We start from the raw sequence: 19,503 nt of genomic DNA, 5'->3' as shown, positions 1-19,503 counted from the left end.
TCAAGAAGAGAGCTGGATCCATAGCGATGGATTCCAGCCACCCGGGCCACAGACTGTTTGTGCCGCTGCCATCAGGCAAGCGGTACAGGAATATACGGACTACAACAAATAGACTGAGAAACAGTTTCTTCCCCACAGCCGTCAGAGCCATTACTCCCTGCCGCCCCCCCCCTCCCACACATATCATAACCTCGCAGTCACACATACATATCCCCCACCCCCACACAGCCATATTGTTCTGCACTTTGCACTGTCACATTATCTGTACTTTGCCATAATTTGACCTGCTGCTACTTCTTTGGTGTGGTTGAGTGCCTTTAGTTAATTTAGTTGTATATATTGTTATTATTATTATTGTGTGTTTGCTTATTTATACTGTATATATTTAACCTTTTGCACGGGAGCTGCAATGGAAATTTTGTTGAATTCTGTTCAATGACAATAAATGCTATCTATTCTATCTATGTATATGTACATAATGTAAACAGCACTGTCAAAGATGCAATAAGTTTATAGCAGGTGTGTGAATGATCTAATGATCAGTCTGCTGATTGCAGCCAGTCCACATTATTACCAGAACTAGAGGGCCCCAAAACCACATTTCACTTAGGGCCCCATGGAGGCTTGGGCCGGCCCTGCATTCATCCATTCATTCATCCATCCCTCCGCTTATTCGGAGTCGGGTCGCGGGGGTAGCAGCTTAAGCAAGGAGGCCCAGACTTCCCTCTCCCCAGCCACTTGTTTCAGCTCCTCTGGGGGAATCCCAAGGCGTTCCCAGGCCAACTGAGAAACATCGTCTCTCCAGCGTGTCCTGGGTCTCCTCCTGTTGGGTCCTGCCTGGAACACCTCACCAGAGAGACGTCCAGGTGGCATCCTAACCAGATGCCCGAGCCACCTCAAATGGCTCCTCTCGACATGAAGGAACAGCGGCTCTACTCTGAGTCCCTCCCGGATGACCGAGCTTCTCACCCTATCTCTAAGGTAGAGCCCAGACACCCTGTGGAGAAAACCATGGAACAGTATCAGTTTGCTGATACTGTTCTATGGAAATGTAAGGCAGTACTGAAGAAAAAGTGTCTTCTAACTCGTATTTTTAAAGGTGTGTGGCTGGTCAGTGCAAGCCGCTTGTATCCGTGACCTCGTTCTTTTGGTCATGACCATATAGAGCAGGAACTTAGATCGACCGGTAAATTGAGAGCTTCGCTTTTTGACTCAGCTCTCTCTTCACCACGACAGACCGGTGCAGCACCCAATTCATTGCAGACGCTGCGCCAATCCATCTCTCCCACTCCGTCTTTCCCTCATTCGTGAACTAGATCCCAAGATACTTAAACTCCTCCACTTGGGACAGGACATCCTCCGCCCCTCCAACCCAGAGAAGTGGGTGGTTGTGGTTAATATCAAACAATGTTGTTAAGAAAAGTGGGCCTCAATGAAAGACATATCTGAAAGTTTGAGGCTCAGAGATTAAACGGTTATTGTAAAGGATAGCACAACCATTAGTTGGTTGAGGGGACATGAACTGTTTTACATTAATAAAAAATGTTCATAAAAAGTCTGTAAAATGTCTTACAAAACTGCATTTTGTATAAACTGTGGTTGTTTATGTATTGTACTCATATTCTAGTCAAAAGTGACTACAGCAAATCTGATCAGGTTTGGATGAAAGCATTTGATTGTTTTTTTTTGTTTGTTTGTTTTTTTTAAACGTGTGGTTAATTTTTCCAACACTAGGGGTCGCGCATGTGCTGGTTTTATAAATGACAATGCTTGAAGCCGAAATGCGATTAAGTGCAGGAAGCAAAATCGGCTTTGAGCGAGTAATAAAATATACATTCACCGGCTCTTTATTAGGTACACCTGTTCTCATTAACAGGCGTACGTGTACGTGCTCATTAACACAAACAAATCAGCCAATCAGATGTCAGGGACTAAAAACACGGAGGTCAATCTGAGCATCAGTGTGGAGTATAGGGTAGGAAATTCAACGACATGGATGTTTACAGCAGACGACCTGGTCTAAGTATTTGAGAAACTGGTGGGACTATATACATTTTCATGCCAAGCCCTCTTTCAACAGCAGTAGAAGATTATATTATTTTCATCAGTAGAATGAGAATGGTTTGAGATGAGGCATCAACCAAGGTATGCAAAATATAATCTCTGAACTCATGTCAACTTTGAAGCAGGTGGATTTCAGCAGCAGGTGCCACACCTCTTTGCTTTTAACAGGAAACCGAGGCTACAATTGAAATTGCTACGATGGCATTTCAAGGTCAGCAGATCCTAGTTATATGAAGCACCTTTGGGAAGTGGTAGAACAAGACCTTTGCATCATGGATCTGTGGCGGAGAAATTTGTAGCAACGGCTTGATGTTCTCCTGTCAACGAGGGCCAAGGTCTCTGAGGAAGGTTTGCTGATACTGTTCCATGGAAGTGTAAGGCAGTCCTGAAGGAAAAAAAAGTGTCTTCAACCTCGTATTTTTAAAGGTGTGTGGCTGGTCAGTGCAAGTGCAGGCGGTCACGTATCGAAAGGCCTATGAATTAGAGAAACTTTGTGATTTCTCTAAGTAATATGAATATACTTGAAGAGTACATCAGACTACATGAAAGAATTATCCATTGATAGCTGCAACATTACCCACCAATCAAAGTTAATGTGTAAATTTCAAATATATAAAAAAGTTTATAATTGACAAGACAGTGTCAGCTTCCAGGCAACATAAGTGCTATAAAATTTTCAAACAGCGGTTTACTCTTTGTTTTAGGAGAAGGAAACAGTTTCCCTCCGTCTCCTCTGCCTCGTCTAACACACAACTTGCTTTTATTCTGTCTGAGTAGGCTCCATCGAGCGGCACAAAATAACGCTCAATAATATGATGTGACCAAACAGGTGAGGTAAAGGAAGTTTCATGTTTGATATTCAATTACAGCTAAAGTTAATATTTTTCACTCGCTGGTCACATGACCTGTGGTGTCATGTGTGTGTGCAGTAATGTCACGTACACATATTTCAAGGCACACGACTGCAGCACCGAGCCCTTCCTGTCTCATTGTTTCCGTAAATAACTTGTCTGTCGAACATAGCTCGATAGATGAAACTGTGACAGCAGTAAAGCTCTCTGTGTCTGAGGCTTGTTTTCGCATTAGGAGCCGTCGTAGCCTTGCAGCCATGCAGATGCCTGGGCAAGTCTGAGCTTGTCTACCCAAAGCCATCACTCATGAGGCAGCATGACAGGGCAAAAAAAGGTGGACAATTTGTGTGGGGGAGACACTAAGACAGCAGCACCTCTAATGCAAGTGGAATCAGAAAAGGAGAAACACTTCCTGGTTGCAGAGCAGGAAATAAAAGCTCCACCTTTTTCTCTTTGCATTGTCTCCTTTTTTTAATAAGTCATGAGACACCCGCTCAGCGTCATGGATATCCAGCTGGACTACAGGCTGTGGATGCCAGGCACAGCCAAGGTCCACTTTCTAGCACAGACACTTTCTGATTATTTGCTCTGATATGAGCGTTGGGAGGACTGCCTCTCTGAAACATAATGCGAGCTCTGTTTGCCCATCCAGCCATAAACTAAGCAGATTAGTTGCTTAGCTTTTCTTCCTGGGTGGCGGTTATTACTTTACAGCCTGCCTTACTGGCACCATTTCCTGCTAACCACTGTAGTCTGAATGAAATATGGAGATCTGTGACAGAAGAATCAAAGTAACAGTCAGCGTTTAGTTCTTGTATTTGATATTGATCTTGAAAACAAACCAATCGGAGCAAATATCCATTCTCACTTTTTCAACATAATCATTCAGACGCGTCAGAGAGTTGATCCTTTCCCACCTTGTTGCTGTCACTAACTAAGTAGTACAGACATCGCTGGCAAAACGACATTTTTTGCTTTATTTTCTTTTAAAAGTAGGAAAAAAACTCTGATTTATCCATATAAAATAAATTTTTTTAAAGAGGTCACAATAGACATAACATTGGTCCGGTGGTATATTTCAATCTTCAATGGAGAGGTTAACACTTGAATCATGCACAAACAACTCGCTAGATTTAAATAATAAGAAATTTGCTTTGTTAATTTCATGTTATTTAAAAGGAGCTGTAAACTATCAGAATAAAATCTAAATGCATAAACTTATTTTTGAAGTAGTTGTTTCTAAGCAGAACCAAACAGGGCCCACCTATTTAGAGTTGCCTCTGATTAGTAGTAAATGAAACACCGATCAATATATTTGATGTGTATTAATGATTTTGTTGATGACATTTGACAAAATGTAATGCTTATTGCACTGTGAATTGCCTTTTTGCTGAAATGGTGATTAAGTTTTTAAAAAATATATTTTTAACCTTTATTTGCAAGGAAACTCACTGCCTAAATCCCAGTTATGTATGTAGGTCATTCCTGCAGAGGGAGGTTCTGTGCCTCAGATGTGAACAAGATAAAAATAAGTTTCCATCAGTTAATCTGGGAGCAGCTCGACTTTTCCTAAAAACAAGTGGGAGTGTTTTCTTGCTGCTTGTTGATGTGCTTGCTGAGAGATGCTGCAAAGTACACAACTCGACGCAATCTCTGTGGCCACATGCAAGCTCAGGTTATTTGAGGGATTGCTGTAAAGTCAATGACTTGTTGCAAAAGCAGGACTTCTTTAGAAAGAAAACATTTTGCAAACCTAATTTGATTGTAGTTTTGGATTAGATATTTATAGGAATTAGTCTGCCATGCACATTACATATACTAGGGCAGAGGGTTTTTTTTTACATAAAGGATATCTCAAGATGACAACGTCGCTAGAATAGTGGGAACAGCAGAAAGCAACACCCGGCACCTAAGTACGCACCTCTTTGGGTCATGGTCCGACCAAACCTCACAAACAGCACCACACCAAGATCATGGCCGCCGGACAACCCTGGAGCCATCCACACACCTCCAGCACTTGCCAAACCAGCAAGAGTGCAGGGACAAGAACATAAGAATGCGTACCACGCCCCCTGCCCAGACCCCTGCTCCCAGCCCAGTCCCCCACACCTCAACCTGTTGTGTTTGCCCGCTTGTCTGTGGTAATGGAAAATGTTCAGATGTGTATTGGATATGGTAATGCTGAAAACCACTCTGACAGTGCTCATCTTTTTTTTCTTCTTTCTAGTCTCTTGTGTCAAATTCCCTGCTAACCCTTAACCTAACCCTACCCTTTTTAGGCAATGTTTTCTCCCTTTAAGAGTTTCTGTAATTGTCATTTATGATTTAGTTTTTCATATACTCCGTCAACCTGACATGTTCTTGCCATGTCAGGCTAAACGCGATTAAACTCCTCGAATGTATTTGCCCTTACACAAACAGCATAAAAAAAAATAAAAGGGTGAAAATTGCTTGTGTTTTAGTCCCTTTCAGAGCAAACCGACTTCCAGGCTTGTGTGGTATCCAGTTTCAAAACCTATTTATGGTCACAAACTCTTGAAGGAACAGTTGAATGTTATCACGTGTGCACCATCACTCTGAGGCTTTAACTGGCATACGGCTAGTTTAACCTCACAAAGCATCTGTAAAAGGGCAAAGAATGTTGCTCTGAGGAAAAAACTGCTGGAATTAGTCCAAAAACAAAAAAAAAAAAGCAAAATGAGTTTCCAGTTATTTATTCCTGAACACAGTGGGAATTTTTTTCTGCAGGACTGTATTGATCACGCCTCTTAAATGGCCACTGATATATTTGGATCTATCACTCACCAGAGCCAGATGTGTGAAAGCTGTTTGTTGATGCTGCCACTTTAAGCAACAAATCTACCTTGAGTCACAAAAAAAAAGTAGGCATACTTTTTTTTTTGCTATTGTTTACTAGTAGCATCAGTCACATCAGTCGAGGAATCCTTTCAGACGCATGCAAGTATTTACGATACCTCTGCAGGAGATGCATGACTGATTAAAAAAAATAACCAAGTGTTCACATCCACTGCTTTGGGTAAACAGGTTCATTTTGATTTTCTGTTTTGGACAACAGGTGTCCTTCACAAAGACACTTGTACATTCAACTGTTTAATTACAAAGGCTGTTTGAGGAAATATATTTAGTTGTTTATATTAAAACGTGCTGTGTTGCTGTCGGCTTCCATGTTTTATTAAGGAAAAACATCCAGCTGTGGGTAACACCCATACGTTTTCCTGTTTTTGATGAGTCACTGTGACTGAAGCGGAAAAGGCTGCATCCCTTCACAGAGGTTTAACATTTCTGAACTAAGACACAGCAGAAGGGTTTGTGTGTACTGTAACTCCCACAGTTTACATGCAGTCATCATGAGTATGGATATTAATCTGGCGCATTTGTTGAGAAGTCATACAACCAAAAACCTATGGTGAACAGGTTTGAACGTATCGACTGTCTGCAGAATCAGAACTAAACTGCCACCCGTGAATGTATACACACACCTTTGCTAAAATGTGGTTATTAAAAAGTAATGTCCCAGTACTTTTGGTAGCCACAAAAAACCCATTGCATAATTTTTGCTGGATATTTGACCTCTCTTTCTATCAAATGTGCTAGAGTTAATTCAAAGAGGTTGGTTTGGGGTTTCAGGTATAAACTACAAATTTTCAATAAGGCTGAGTGCAGGGCAATCAACTTTCCTGAAGCATAATGCTGGCCTGCTTTATTGCAAAACCAGTTTTGAGAGCTGCTTGGGATCAATTTCCTGTTAGAACGCTCTACTGTGAACATGTTTTAACCCTAATGTGAAAGAAAATTGGTCAAAGCCTTTGGCCAGGACAAGCACAACAACAAAGTTCTGTCTGTCCAGGACATTTCATGCTTTACAAGAACTGAAGTGCAGAACCCCTGGGAAGTCTTTAGTCAGGAAAACACATTTTGCAAGACAATAAACTGTCTCAGAAATTGCCCTTACTCAAACTGCATAAAAAAATAAGTCATTTTGACATCACTTTCAATGTACATAATAACAATAATAATAACAACAACGATAAGGGCTCGTTAATGCAAGCATATTCAAAGATTAAGAAAAACTATTAATTTCTAAATAATTGTAACACCGGAACTGAAAAACATTTGAAATATTCAAAATAAAATAATGAAACAATAGTAAGAACAGTAATTAAAAAGGATTATGAAGTATTTGTAACCAAAACTGCATTTGAAATAATCATTTAGCTTAGACAGGAAAACCAGCCAAAGGTGGCAGGTAGTGCAAAGTCATTATTTCGTACTAGGTGTCAAATGGAGTGTTTCTCAAAATCCTGGCTTTTTCAAGTATATTAAAGGGCAGCGTCTCCTAGCGACTGTTGTCCAAATGAAAATCATTATGCTCATTTAATTTATCATGCGATTGACTTTTTGCTTACTGTGGCATGCTTAATCTTCAATCCCTCTGTCATTTGTCGTTGTAGTTCCCCACTTCAAATTTATGACTCATCACACAATAGTTTCCTTCATGCTGTAGAGCAGGTAGAGGTCAAGGTCAGGTGAGAGTTTTATCCCTGAACATCGTAAAGTGTGGTAGTGGTAGCATTATGCTGCAGGGTTGTTCCACTGCCTAACAGCATAATGAGTGAAGTTATCTCCTTAGTCATATTGACAGTTCGTCGACTATAACTCAATTCAAACGAAATCGACCAATTCTGATAAGACTATTAAATATTCTGACAGAATTCTGTTGGTGGCTACGAAGCTCACATTTCTCTTCAACTTTCTAAGGGGCATTTAATTAAATATTGAATAGGTTGTATGCATTTGTTTGAAGCCGTAAATATAATGTTAACACCGAATTGCCAAGACAAATTCAGCAAAGAATTCAAAGTTGTGCATTTTTTCAATTTCTTTTGTTGTTTAATGAGTTCAACATGAACAGAACAGCATAAATCATAATGCCCCAAATTAAAATAACATTCCTGTCGAGGACTACTTCATAGTAACTTCTGACCAGAGCTGTAACTTTAGCTTTAATCACGAGTGCATTACATGAAAACAGAAACCATCTGGTCTTCTAAGCCACATAAAAGCTCAGCTTTATTGACAATATGCAGTACAGTACTCTGGGTTTGTGTTTTTTTTTTATATTTAGACAGCAATGAACATTCATATTGAAGGTATCTGACAGTTAAGACGAACCACAGCTGATAAAGTAAAAATTCCTCTCTCCCCCTCTGGTTAGCCAAAAAAACAAAAACAAATGACCCGTCCTAATCTCAGACATTTCTTTTTCTGTCGATGTGGATAGATGTCCTTGTGTTGCCGCTACAGAGCAGGGTGAAACCCCACCAGTTGAGCAGAAGCATTTCCGCACACTGAGTGTCAAAGCGTCCTAGTTTGTGCAGAAAGGATTCTGCTGGACTGATGAGGGGGCCTGGCAAGTAGTCAAGACTCTACATCTTCAGAGATGATACTTGCTCTTCTTTCTTTATTTGGTCATGGACTTCACCATTTCCAGAGTTTCCACTGGTTTCCATTGCTGATTGATGGTGATCAGCTGCAGCAAAATGTTACAGACAGAAAAAAAGAGAGGAGAGCCTTTGTTATAGGTATCTTTTGGCAATTACCAGGATTGGCTCTGATGTCACAGAAGACGGTTGGTACAAGTGATAGTGACTCAGCACTATCTATCAGCAGCAGGGTAGAAGGCAGCGCTTGTTTACACGCCGCAATAAAGAGAACCGAAATCCTTATGAAAATGAATACAGCCGACAGAATCTTATAAAGCATAAATAAAATTAAAACACACCTTTTGGGGCTTTGATGGGTCCAGTCTTTCCCATGGTTCTGGGTTTGTAGTCCTGTTCAAACTGTGCAGCAAATTAAAACAACAGATTATACTCTTTCAGCTCTAACTGATGTAATTTAATCAAACGCGAGTTAAAAAAAAGAGAGAAAAACTCACATCACATCGGATTTGGTGAACAGACAGTAGAGGGAAGCAGATGTGGCTCCTGTTGCTGCGAACGCCATGAATCCCACCAGAGGGATCAGCTGAAACAGACACACAAGAAGCATAACAACCACATCTGATCGTCACTAGAAGCAGCCCGACTGCACAAATAAAAAAAGAGTAAAAAGCAAACGTCTTACCTCTTTCCTCTTCTTCAACAACTGGATGAATCCAGACATGTTTCCAAAATACTCCAAACACCTGCAGAGAAAATAGTTTGGTTTTCACTTGTTGTTGTTTACATCCTCAGTCTGAGTCTCTACTTTCCTAAAGGAAGAGGCGATGTCCCAAAGGCAGCTCAGTGCAACATGTCTTACCTGCTGCTTCAGAGCTTCCTGAAGTCTCTGAGTCCTGCACAGCAGGAGACAAACAGATGTAGGATGGGGCGGGAGGGTTTACGAGGTGACAGGCACGTAGACGCATGATGCTTCCTCTATTGTAATGTACAACTGAAGGGTAAAGCATCTATTTGGTCACGATAGATACAAAATACCAGTGTGCAGGGCCCTCTAGTGGCCACACTTGAAAGCTGAAACATACAGTAGCTCTACAGACGATTGTTAAAAACAGCAAAAATCATGTCATGGCAAATGCTATGAGACAACAAAATGACACAATAAAAGTTACATAAAAATAACATTTATTTTAAAACTGATTTGTTTATAGCCTGGCATAGGAGAACACTGCTGTTACTCAGGGATACACCGGTAAGTGAACATTAGCAGACATATGAAAATCACACCGGCTAAGTTCATTAGTAGACTTCACCTTTCTATTGTTTTCATTTCAAGTAACAATTTAAACTATAATCTCTTAAATCAGATACAACGAATATAGAAAGTAGAGTTTTCAAACTAGATTTTGACACATCAGGATGAAGCGATGTAATGAGAAAATTAAATACTTAAAGAATAACTTCTTGAGTTACTTTCAAAAAACATGAAAGAAACTCAAATATATCTGTACAGATCTCTTGTGATTTTTAAAGACTCACTCAGGAATAATTATTTTTGAACACAAGAAGTTAGTCATTTCTTTTGTCATGAAATACAGGATATTTGTTTCACATCTCTTGAAACCCATTTGACTACTAAAATAACAACGATGTCTAACCAGCACAATCATTTAATATATATTTTTTTAAGTCAGTGACTGGAAAACGTGTCCCAATCGCTGACTTGAAAAAATGAATCAGTAAAAATAAAAATGCTCCTACCTCCATGACCACCCTGTGAACCAACACGGAGTTCCCGACTCCAGGAGGTCCCACACCTCTGGGACAGGGCACCACCAGCTTGTGTATTAAAATCCTTCAGGTTTATTGCAAACTCCTCATGGATACAAACACGAAGAATGGAAAAACAAAACAAAACAACAATGCAATTTCCCCCCAGGTTTTGTGTTTAAACGGAAAAACCAAAGAACAAACTATACTCTGGATTATGATGACTAACGTATATAGAAACTTCTGACCAGAGTTGTAACTTTAGCTTTAGTCATGAGAGAATTATATGAAGACAGAAACCATCTTCTCCTCTAAGCCACATAAAAGCTCGGCTTTATTGAAAATATACTGCGCAATAGTCGGGGGTTATATCTTTTTATATTCAGACAGCAACACATATTTTATTATATTTGAGGCATCTGACAGTAAAATTAACAGTTAAAGTAAAAATAATAATAATAATAATCAGCTCTCAAGCTGTGGTCAGGCAAAAATAACAAAAAACAACTTCAGAAATCATGCTTGCTCCCCTTTCTTATTTGGTCATGGACTTCACCATTTCCAGAGTCTCCACTGGTTCCCACTTCTGATTGATGGTGACAAACTGCAGCAAAATGTTAGGAAAAAAAAAGATACTTCATTTAAGGTATTTACTACTTTTACCATAAATATTTGGAAGACTGACTCTGATGTCACAGTGACAGTGAGGCAGCACATATCAGAAATTGGGTGGAAGGCAATGCTTGTTAACAAAAATTGAAATGCACCTTTTGAGGTTTTGATGGGTCCACTCGTTCCCAAGGTTCTGGATTTGAAGTCCTGTTCAAACTACACAGCAAATTTAAACAATAGACTATAATGATTCAGCTCTAATTGACAAAATTCCATCAAAAAGAGTTTAAAAATAAAACTCACATCACATCATTCTTGTGGAACAGAAAATAGATGGCAACTGATGATGATCCTGTAGCAGCAAAAGCCATGAATCCCACAATAGGAATCAACTGAAACAAGAAACATTCCAACCACACCTGATCAAGCAGTTTGAGCCTTGCCAAAAGTGTAAAAAGCAAACCTCTTACCTCCTTCTTCTTCATCAACAACTGGAAGAATCCGGACATTTTGTCAAAATACTCAAAACACCTATAGAGAAAATAGCCTGGTTTTCACTTGCTGGGTTATGTACTTTCCTTACAACATGTGCCAGCCAACTATAGAATGCCGTTTGTAAAGTCACACAATAAAAAATTAACAGCAATAATTTGCTGTTTTTGGCCTGTCAGAGAAAAAAATGTGGGTGTTAATATTTCAGCAAGCCATTCCAACATTTATAATTGTAAAAGTTGCAAACTAAATATTTAATTCGCAAGCTATACACTTAGTTCCAAAGTAAATACTTATTTTCCAAACCAACAATGTTTTCAAACTAACAAATATTTAACATATTCAGGTTGCTAGCTAAATACTTAGCTAATATGCAAATTGGCTTATCGGTAAGCGGAAGTGAAATATCAAAATAAAAGCTCGGGTTTTCTTGTCTCAAAACTCCGGTGATGGCGGACTTGAACAGGCACGTTGTTTTCGTTATGACTAGTTAAGTACAGCAAAATTATTGCTTTTTTTTTTTTTTTTTTTTCTACTGTGTAACTTTACAGCGCCCCATAGCTACCGGATAATAAGGTCTCCATAGATTTGCTTTTCTTAACTGAAAATACTTTATAAACGTTTTTTTTGTAACTGAAATACAGCAAAAAAGGAAAAATACGACTAGCTAATAAACACATCCTAAAGCTACGTACTCAAAAAAAATATGTACACTGTTGCACACATCATCAATCACAAAAAAAGCACACCTGCGTGAGGGTCACCCAAACAGGTAAATACTTACTAGAAGAAAGTTTTCCAAAATACAAAGCTTTCAGAAGAACTCGTGAGCGTTTACTTTCTCCTAACTGCCTAAATTCTCGTTGTCAAGGTTACCGGAGAACATTTCAAAGACAGTTTGCTGACAACAGCGCTCACTCGGTCATATTTCTAGAAATACAATTTGACCAAATCCGATACAAAGTAAATAATATATAGGTTATCGCTGATACCGCTTAAACCGATTGTATTCAGAAGAAAACAAACTTTTTGAGTGCAAACAGTACAAATGTATGAAAACGTATTCTCAAATTGAAAATGTATTGATATTTGCCATTACAATTCTTGCATTTCTTGAGGAAATTCAAGTAATTTACTAAACACATAGAAGAGAAACCAAACAAAAGTATGACGCTCATCACAACAGCATTGATCTAATACAAATACCCACTTTGAAAATTATGGTATTATTTAGATCAAAACACCCAGACGTACCCAAAACATTTTAACCTTTCATAGCATGAATTTAATGATACTATTTGCTACCCATGAACTTATTTTCCAACTTATTAATGTAACTTATTTTCATTATAAATAAATTTACTAAGGCATCACAGTTGTCATAATCTGGATGGACCATTTGGTTTTCTAAAGGAAATGTAGGGCTGAGAGAGGATTTATGAGGTAAATGGAAAGTATATGGTTCTCAGTAGCGGCTGGTGCTAAAAAAACTGAGGGGGGCGCACACAAACAAACAAATGAAAAACAAACAAAACAAATCTTAAAAAATAGCACTATTTGAACATGAATTTTGCCCTCCTTTCCTTCTGCCCTGCAAATTTCTCAATTACATTCAGTCATCTCTGTGACTAGTCTTTTCTCCATTGACAACATGGCCAATGCATTCAGCCTGTCCTGAGTCATTGAGTTTCTCAGAAAAGTCTTGATTCTTTTCAGAGTTGAAAAGCACCTTTCAGCTATGCTAAGTTTCCCCCAAAAACTTAGCTTCATTGCATTGTCTAGGTGGCTGCGGCTGTTTTCGTGCCGTTTGCATTTTTCTGAAAGATGTTTTAAGTCTCTTACCCCAGTTGTTGTCCACATTGCCTCCGTGCCAGAACTTTGAAATAACAAACACGGAAAGCAGTAAAATGCATTGCTTAATGCAAACGTAAACGTGAATCGACCTAACGAACTGCAGCTGCGCTAATGAGTCGAATCGGGGATTGTCCAATCACATAATGTTTTAAAAAAAATTAGCCAGTACTGACGCTCTACCAGTAATGACACAACAAAATGGGTGTGTCCGGGACGCAGAGCGCTGCGCCCTGTGGAAAACCTTAAACAACCAATTAAAAGTCAGCCTCAGATCACCTGCTTGCCAAAAGTTGATGCGCCTACATACACTCTCATTAGGACGGCGCCCCGCACATAGGAAGTGTGCACAATGTGAGCAATTAGAATTATGTATTTACTATTTTAATAAATTCTAACATGTCTATTGGACACACAGTATGAATAAATACATTTCTAAGTATTTTGCAGTTCAGAATAGAAATCATTTATTATCTAAACAATTTAAAGGGGGCGGCGCCCAAGCGCCCCCTACTGGCCAGCCGCCACTGATGGTTCTTTCTGTATTGTAATGTATAGCTGAAGGACAAAACATCTATTTGATAATAATAGATGCTCCAGTGGTCAGACTTTAAAGCTGAAATACAGTTGAACATATGATTGTTAAAAATAGCCTAAATCATGTCATTAACAAGCTTATGAGACAAAAAAAAAAAAAACAGACAATAGAAGTTACATAACATTTATTTTAAAACTGATATTTTGTATAAAAATACATCACTGGTGAGGTATTAAATATGAACTAATCTGCTGAGCAGTGAGAGAAGGACTCATTCTGCTGATGGAACGAAGGAAATGTGTCTGCTGGATGGATGAAGCTTCCATGTTCTCCTCCAGCAATGCCAGCAGAGCAGCCTAAAAAGCAAAAAAAATAAAAATAAAAAATTACATATATAAATATATCTTTGTTGGTATGTTTTTTAATTGTCAACAAACCACTTTGGACACACTTACTTCCTTACACAGGTTTTCCAGGTCAGCTCCAGAGTAAAGCTTTGTCTTCGAAGCCAGCTCCTCCAGACAGACGTGTGAATCCACAGGCATAGACTTTGTGCAAACTTTTAGGATGGCGAGTCGAGCCTTAACATGGGTAACAAAAAACAATGCACCACGAGACTTAACATTAAAAGACTCAGTTGCTGTTATGCATTACTGTGTAAAAATGATTCTCTCTCTCTTTGCTGCTTTATGTTAAAACAGCCTAAGTCCAAAGACAGAGAGTTTGAAATGGCCATTACAAAGAAAAAAAAACTATGCATAACTATGATTAAATTTAACAACGTAATGTACTGTAGATTAGGCACTCTACAAAGTAAAATCAAACCTGCAGATCAGGGGGTGGAACGTAAATGATGTGGTCCAGCCTGCCGGGTCGGAGGAGGGCGCTGTCGATACAGTTGGGTCTGTTTGTGGCAGCTACAACCATCACATCTTTGTTACAAACCTCCTGACAGTCCAGCTGTTAAAAGAAATAAAAAAAAAAAATCCCAGCTTATTATTAAAGTCAGGGTGTGAAGATGAGAAGTTGTGTGATGTCAGCAATATGTGACCTCGTCATCTGTGCGACTCTGCTCCACTCCCTCTGCCTGCAGAACCTTATCTGCTCCCCTCCTCTCCACCGTCTTCAGGCCGATCCCGTCCATCTCATTCAGCAGCACAGAGAGCAGCCGGGTCTGCACGCTGTTGGGGGTCCCGACGTCGGACCGTGACCCGATCAACGAGTCGATCTCGTCGAGGAACAGAACGCAGGGCGCGCAGGCGCGGGCCTGCCGGAACAGCTGCACGTGAAAAGACAGATGCAATGGTTTGAAAGACGCAACAAAGAAGAAATAAAAATGATCTGGTCTCTGCGTATTTCAGAAAACTAATAGAAGGTACCTGAGCTAAAGCTTTCTCAGAGTCTCCGACGTACGGAGAGTACAGGTCGGCGCCGCTGACGGACAGGAAGGGACAGCGGGACGAGGTGGCAGCAGCTTTGACAAGCGTCGTCTTTGCACATCCTGGAGGTCCGTACAGGAGGACGCCGCGCGGCCGACACAACCCCAGACGGACAAATGCCTCAGGGTGTCTCATAGGCCACTCAATGCTCTGTGGTAGAGAATTAAAGAGAAAAATCACTTAACTATGCTTTGCATGGAAACATGCCATAATACTTTTCCTTTTTAGCTCTATAAATCCAGCCCCACTGCTCAGTCAGCCTTTGTGGTGGAAATTTAGCATATTGTTTATCATATCAATTTACCATAATACATTTCATATCAGGGCTGCACCCGATCCTGGGTTCAATTCTCGGCCCAGGGTCTTTCTGCATGGAGTTTGCATGTTCTCCCTGTGCATGCGTGGGTTCTCTCAGGGTTCTCCGGCTTCCACCCACAGTCCAAAAACATGACTGTCAGGTTAATTGGTCTCTCTAAATTCTCCCTAGGTGTGAGTGTGTGTGTGCATGGTTGTTTGTCCTGTCTGTCTCTGTGTTGCCCTCCGACAAACTGGCGATCTGTCCAGGGTGACCCCGCCTCTCACCCAGAACGTTAGCTGGAGATAGGCACCAGCACCTCCTGACCCACTAGGGACAAGGGTGTTAAAAAATGGATGGATGGATGAAATTTCTTATCATAATAAGATTTTTGATTTATTCTAATCATAAATTTCAGTTATTGATGGTAAATAAACAAAAAACCAACAGTGTGATCGGGAATGTTAGTTTTTCTATTTTCTCCACTGTTCTACAAGTGACGTGCATCAATAAATATCAGTAAATTTAAATATGATTAAATACACATACTTTGTGCAGTGTAGTGATATAAATCACATTTATATAAGTAAGTAGCATCCTGAATAAGCCTATTTCAAGAACAATATTTATGCTTGTGGCACTATAATTGCTAAGCCAGTCACAGCCATACGGTTAGTAAAAAAGAAGTAATAAATAGATTATGATTTTAAAAAAATAAATTGTTATCACCCTACCTGTCTTAGTTTGCTTTTGACTTCCTCCAGGCCTCCGATTTGCTCCCAAAGCACCGGGGAGATCTCTGTCCTGCCCAGGCTGCCTCTCAGGCAGGACGGGCCCACCAACTTCAGGGCCTCTTGGAAGTGCTTCATATCCACCACCTGCTCCCCTGAACCCTGCAGGCAACAATGTCAATGAATCACAGAACGCTAAACTCATAAACTGGTCCTGATCCAAAACAAGTTGGATAAAAACAAAGATTTGACGTTTCGTCTGCACATAACAAGGTCCTACAAACTATGTCCCACGATTCAAGAGTTTTCACAGCAATAATTCTTAGTAGTCAGTGTTGGTCTGACTTCATCACTCTCTCACAGTGTTGCAAAGTTGTTTAGGTTTCTTCAAAACATTCCTTCAGTTTAGTGAGTTTTACATGCATTTGTGTTTGCATTGCTCTCTTACGGTACCACCATAAGATTTCAGCCACTGCTGAGGTCTGGACATTGACTGGACCGTTCCAGTAAATTGATTCTTTTCATTTTCAGCCACTCTGTTGTAGGTTTGTTGCTGTGCTCAGTGTGACTAAAGCCGTTGCCGGTAAGCTGCAATTATTATATCTGGGCAAATAATACGTTTAAAAATGATCACTTATTTTCTCTGCATCTACCTTTATGTTCTCCCTCAAAGCGTGCATGGCAGCCTCCCTGCACAGTGCACTCAGGTCTGCTCCGACATATCCTGTGGTTATCTGAGCAAGCTCTGCAATGTTCACGGTGGGGCCCACGGGCATTCTCTCACACAGGACAGACAGGATGGCCTTTCTCTGCAGCAGTGTTGGCGCACCGATGATCACCTTTTAAAGAGGACAAACACAAGGTTTACTGGTTTTGCTTTGCATGTAGCAGCTGTCGTTCACACTACATACAGGGTTATATCAAATAAAACGCTGCACCTCTCTGTCAAACCTCCCAGGCCTACGCAGCGCCGGGTCTAAACTGTCCGGCCTGTTGGTGGCTCCTACGATGAGGAAGCGGTCGGACCGACTCATCCCATCCATCAGCGTGAGAAGCTGAGCCACCAGCCGGTTCTCCGGCGCCGAGGAGCCGCTTCTCTTTGGAAACAGAGAGTCCAGCTCGTCCAAAAACAACACGCAGGGGCCCTCTTCTGCTGCAGACCGGGCACGCTCAAACACAGCCCGCAGGGTCTCCTCGCTCTCACCCGGCCGTGACCCGACAACCTGACAAAGGAGACCGCTGCTGTTACTCAGCTGCACTTATGCACCACATGTTGATCTCATGTCATTCTCACAGCCAATAACCTTGAATGCCATTGATTCATGTTCTCTATAAACATTTATTTAAAAATGATTTGGGACAAAAACATCAGAGAAAACAGGAAAGTCATACCAGATAAATTTATTTGTAGTCTTCTAGTGCTCATTACAAGGAATATTCACCTTTTTACTGTTATCATTTCAAAAAACACCACAAGAAAAACTACAATCTATTTGATATCGGATGAGGTGAATATAGAAAGTGGCATTTGATTCAAACTATATTTGACAAATCAGAATGAAGGGATGTAATGAGAAAATGAAAGAAGCAGCTTTTAGTTAGTTTTGTTTCTATTATTTTCATAAAACATGAAAGAAACACCTGTACAGTTGAGTTTATTTTTGAAGACTCACTCAGGAATAGTTATTCTTTGACAACATAATAGTTTAGCCACTTACTTTGTCTTGAAACAGACAAACAGAAAATGCAGGATATTTGATTTGTATCTCTTGAAACGTTTTTGAGAACCAAAACGACAACCAAGTCATTTCCAATTAAAACGCTTCCCAGTCAGACTTCACAAAATTACTCACTAAAAATGAAAATGTGTATAGCAGCTCCTACCTCTGGTCCTCTGACCACCACCAGGCTGGCTCCCACCTCCATGACCACCCTGCGGACCAACACGGTCTTCCCAACTCCAGGAGGCCCCACCAGGAGCACACCTCTGGGGCAGGACACCCCCAGCGAGGTCAGGGTGTTGGGATAAAGGAGGGGCAGCTGCAGCATCTCTCTCAGGGATGCACTCACCTGCAGTAGAAGAAAAGCACACATGTTGGAGTCAACCCTGTAGATTAGTACCACAGGTGTGATAACAGCAAGTAGAAACTGACCTCCTCCAGTCCTCCCAGCAGGGGTGTGTGCTGGTCCTGCAGTGGACTCTTGTAATGCTGGACTGTCTGGATCTCAGCTATCTCCAAACCAGTTTTAGAGGTGATGACTCCAGCAGCTGCAGACTTTGGACTGATGCCGTGAACAGCAACATATCTGATATCTGTATTAAAATCCTCCAGGTTTATTACAAACTCTTTATGGACATAAACACCCACCAGCATGTCCTTCACAAGCTCATGAACAAGGCTAGAGTTTGTGTTTTTCTTAAAATCAAGACTCCGGACCACCACAGTTGCTTTAACACTCTTCAGTTTGGTGCAGGGTGCGGGACTGAGCTGAGCCGTGTCCAAGCTCAGGTGTGCGGGGAGCCCAGAAATCAAGCTGGGAGTGAAACATTTCAGGTCCATCTGCAGGAAGCCCTCCGCCAGGTCGGGACGGGGCCAGGCGGTGCACAGGCAGCTTCCCCCGGGAAGAGACACCAGCAGAGGGGAGCCCAGTCTTAGACCCAACGACGACATCAGACCCGGGCCCAGCCTGCATCTCTGAGAACCCCGGTCAGAGGAATCCACCGACAGCAGCCTAAGAGACTCCATTGTCCATTAAAACCCGATAATGACACATGCAGCGCGCACTTAGCTTATATACCACAAAAACTTCATTTAACAGCATCCATTAGTGTTAAGTAGAAGCTGAATTAAACTGACATACTAGGTAACGCTGTACACCAACCAGCTGCGTCTTAAATAAGAAAATGGCTGCTACATTTAATAAGCTAAAGCGATTATTACATTAGCTGAGCTGTAATGTGTTTACAAAATTGGCGTGGTGGCTGTTAAAAAGAGATGGCCAACAAAAACCTTTTAATGCGTGTTACGTCGGTCGGCGTTTCACCTGTTAAAAACGCGCGTGCTCTGCTCGCGTTACAGGGATTCTACGGCTACCGCACAGGCTCAAACACCGTTTCAGCGAAGTCGACCCACCGCTGTTTTGTCCGAGCTAGTTATATCGGGCATATATTATGAGGCTAAAAAGACTGAACATAAATATTGGTTTGAAAAATATAACTGTAACTGAAAACATGAGCATTGACTCTGAAATAAATGTATTGAAACATTTTGTTTTGAACGATAAACAAAAATTGATGGTGAAAAAAGATGAATTGAAACTAACTATATGCATTTTTAGCGAAACTAACTCATTAGTGACTTAATATGTATGTATTAAATATGTATTAAATTAATTAC

At 40.7% G+C, this 19,503-nt stretch overlaps 3 protein-coding genes across 3 annotated transcripts; all 3 read right to left on the bottom strand.

The window, feature by feature from the left end:
* Window positions 1–7,921: 7,921 nt before the first annotated feature.
* LOC114142852 (normal mucosa of esophagus-specific gene 1 protein-like) lies at window positions 7,922–9,397 on the bottom strand. The gene is made up of 5 exons (XM_028014362.1): window positions 9,240–9,397; window positions 9,063–9,123; window positions 8,875–8,963; window positions 8,719–8,779; window positions 7,922–8,466 (listed from the first exon to the last, which is right to left on the bottom strand). The coding sequence occupies exons 2-5, from the start codon at window positions 9,099–9,101 to the stop codon at window positions 8,398–8,400; spliced, it is 258 nt and encodes an 85-aa protein (XP_027870163.1). The 5' UTR covers window positions 9,102–9,123; window positions 9,240–9,397; the 3' UTR covers window positions 7,922–8,397.
* A 148-nt stretch (window positions 9,398–9,545) lies between these two features.
* On the bottom strand, window positions 9,546–12,711 carry coxfa4l3 (cytochrome c oxidase associated subunit FA4L3). The gene is made up of 5 exons (XM_028014363.1): window positions 12,001–12,711; window positions 11,230–11,290; window positions 11,063–11,151; window positions 10,915–10,975; window positions 9,546–10,751 (listed from the first exon to the last, which is right to left on the bottom strand). Exons 2-5 carry the CDS (start codon window positions 11,266–11,268, stop codon window positions 10,683–10,685), a joined length of 258 nt encoding a protein of 85 aa, XP_027870164.1. The 5' UTR covers window positions 11,269–11,290; window positions 12,001–12,711; the 3' UTR covers window positions 9,546–10,682.
* A 1,096-nt stretch (window positions 12,712–13,807) lies between these two features.
* Window positions 13,808–19,322, bottom strand: afg2b (AAA ATPase AFG2B). Its single transcript, XM_028014356.1, has 10 exons — window positions 18,259–19,322; window positions 17,990–18,175; window positions 17,044–17,328; window positions 16,759–16,944; window positions 16,109–16,267; window positions 15,020–15,229; window positions 14,692–14,919; window positions 14,466–14,600; window positions 14,096–14,221; window positions 13,808–13,996 (listed from the first exon to the last, which is right to left on the bottom strand). The coding sequence occupies exons 1-10, from the start codon at window positions 18,850–18,852 to the stop codon at window positions 13,859–13,861; spliced, it is 2,247 nt and encodes a 748-aa protein (XP_027870157.1). The 5' UTR covers window positions 18,853–19,322; the 3' UTR covers window positions 13,808–13,858.
* Window positions 19,323–19,503: the final 181 nt, after the last annotated feature.

The sequence above is a fragment of the Xiphophorus couchianus genome, chromosome 4, assembly GCF_001444195.1.
Source record: "Xiphophorus couchianus chromosome 4, X_couchianus-1.0, whole genome shotgun sequence".
Classification (NCBI taxonomy): Eukaryota; Metazoa; Chordata; class Actinopteri; order Cyprinodontiformes; family Poeciliidae; genus Xiphophorus; species Xiphophorus couchianus.
The sequence above is the reverse complement of the archived record's forward strand: the minus strand, read 5'-3'. Positions and strand labels throughout refer to the sequence as shown.

Coding starts and splice junctions, on each gene's coding strand:
- LOC114142852 (XM_028014362.1), bottom strand. CDS start 9,101: ATGTCTGGATTCATCCAGTTGTTGAAGAAGAGGAAAGAG. Junction 8,780..8,874: donor TTCACCAAATCCGATGTGAT/GTGAGTTTTTCT, acceptor TTTGCTGCACAG/TTTGAACAGGACTACAAACC. Junction 8,467..8,718: donor ACCCATCAAAGCCCCAAAAG/GTGTGTTTTAAT, acceptor ATTTTGCTGCAG/CTGATCACCATCAATCAGCA.
- coxfa4l3 (XM_028014363.1), bottom strand. CDS start 11,268: ATGTCCGGATTCTTCCAGTTGTTGATGAAGAAGAAGGAG. Junction 10,976..11,062: donor TTCCACAAGAATGATGTGAT/GTGAGTTTTATT, acceptor TTTGCTGTGTAG/TTTGAACAGGACTTCAAATC. Junction 10,752..10,914: donor ACCCATCAAAACCTCAAAAG/GTGCATTTCAAT, acceptor ATTTTGCTGCAG/TTTGTCACCATCAATCAGAA.
- afg2b (XM_028014356.1), bottom strand. CDS start 18,852: ATGGAGTCTCTTAGGCTGCTGTCGGTGGATTCCTCTGACCGGGGTTCT. Junction 18,176..18,258: donor TGCTGGGAGGACTGGAGGAG/GTCAGTTTCTAC, acceptor CTTCTACTGCAG/GTGAGTGCATCCCTGAGAGA. Junction 16,268..16,758: donor CTTTGAGGGAGAACATAAAG/GTAGATGCAGAG, acceptor TGTTGCCTGCAG/GGTTCAGGGGAGCAGGTGGT.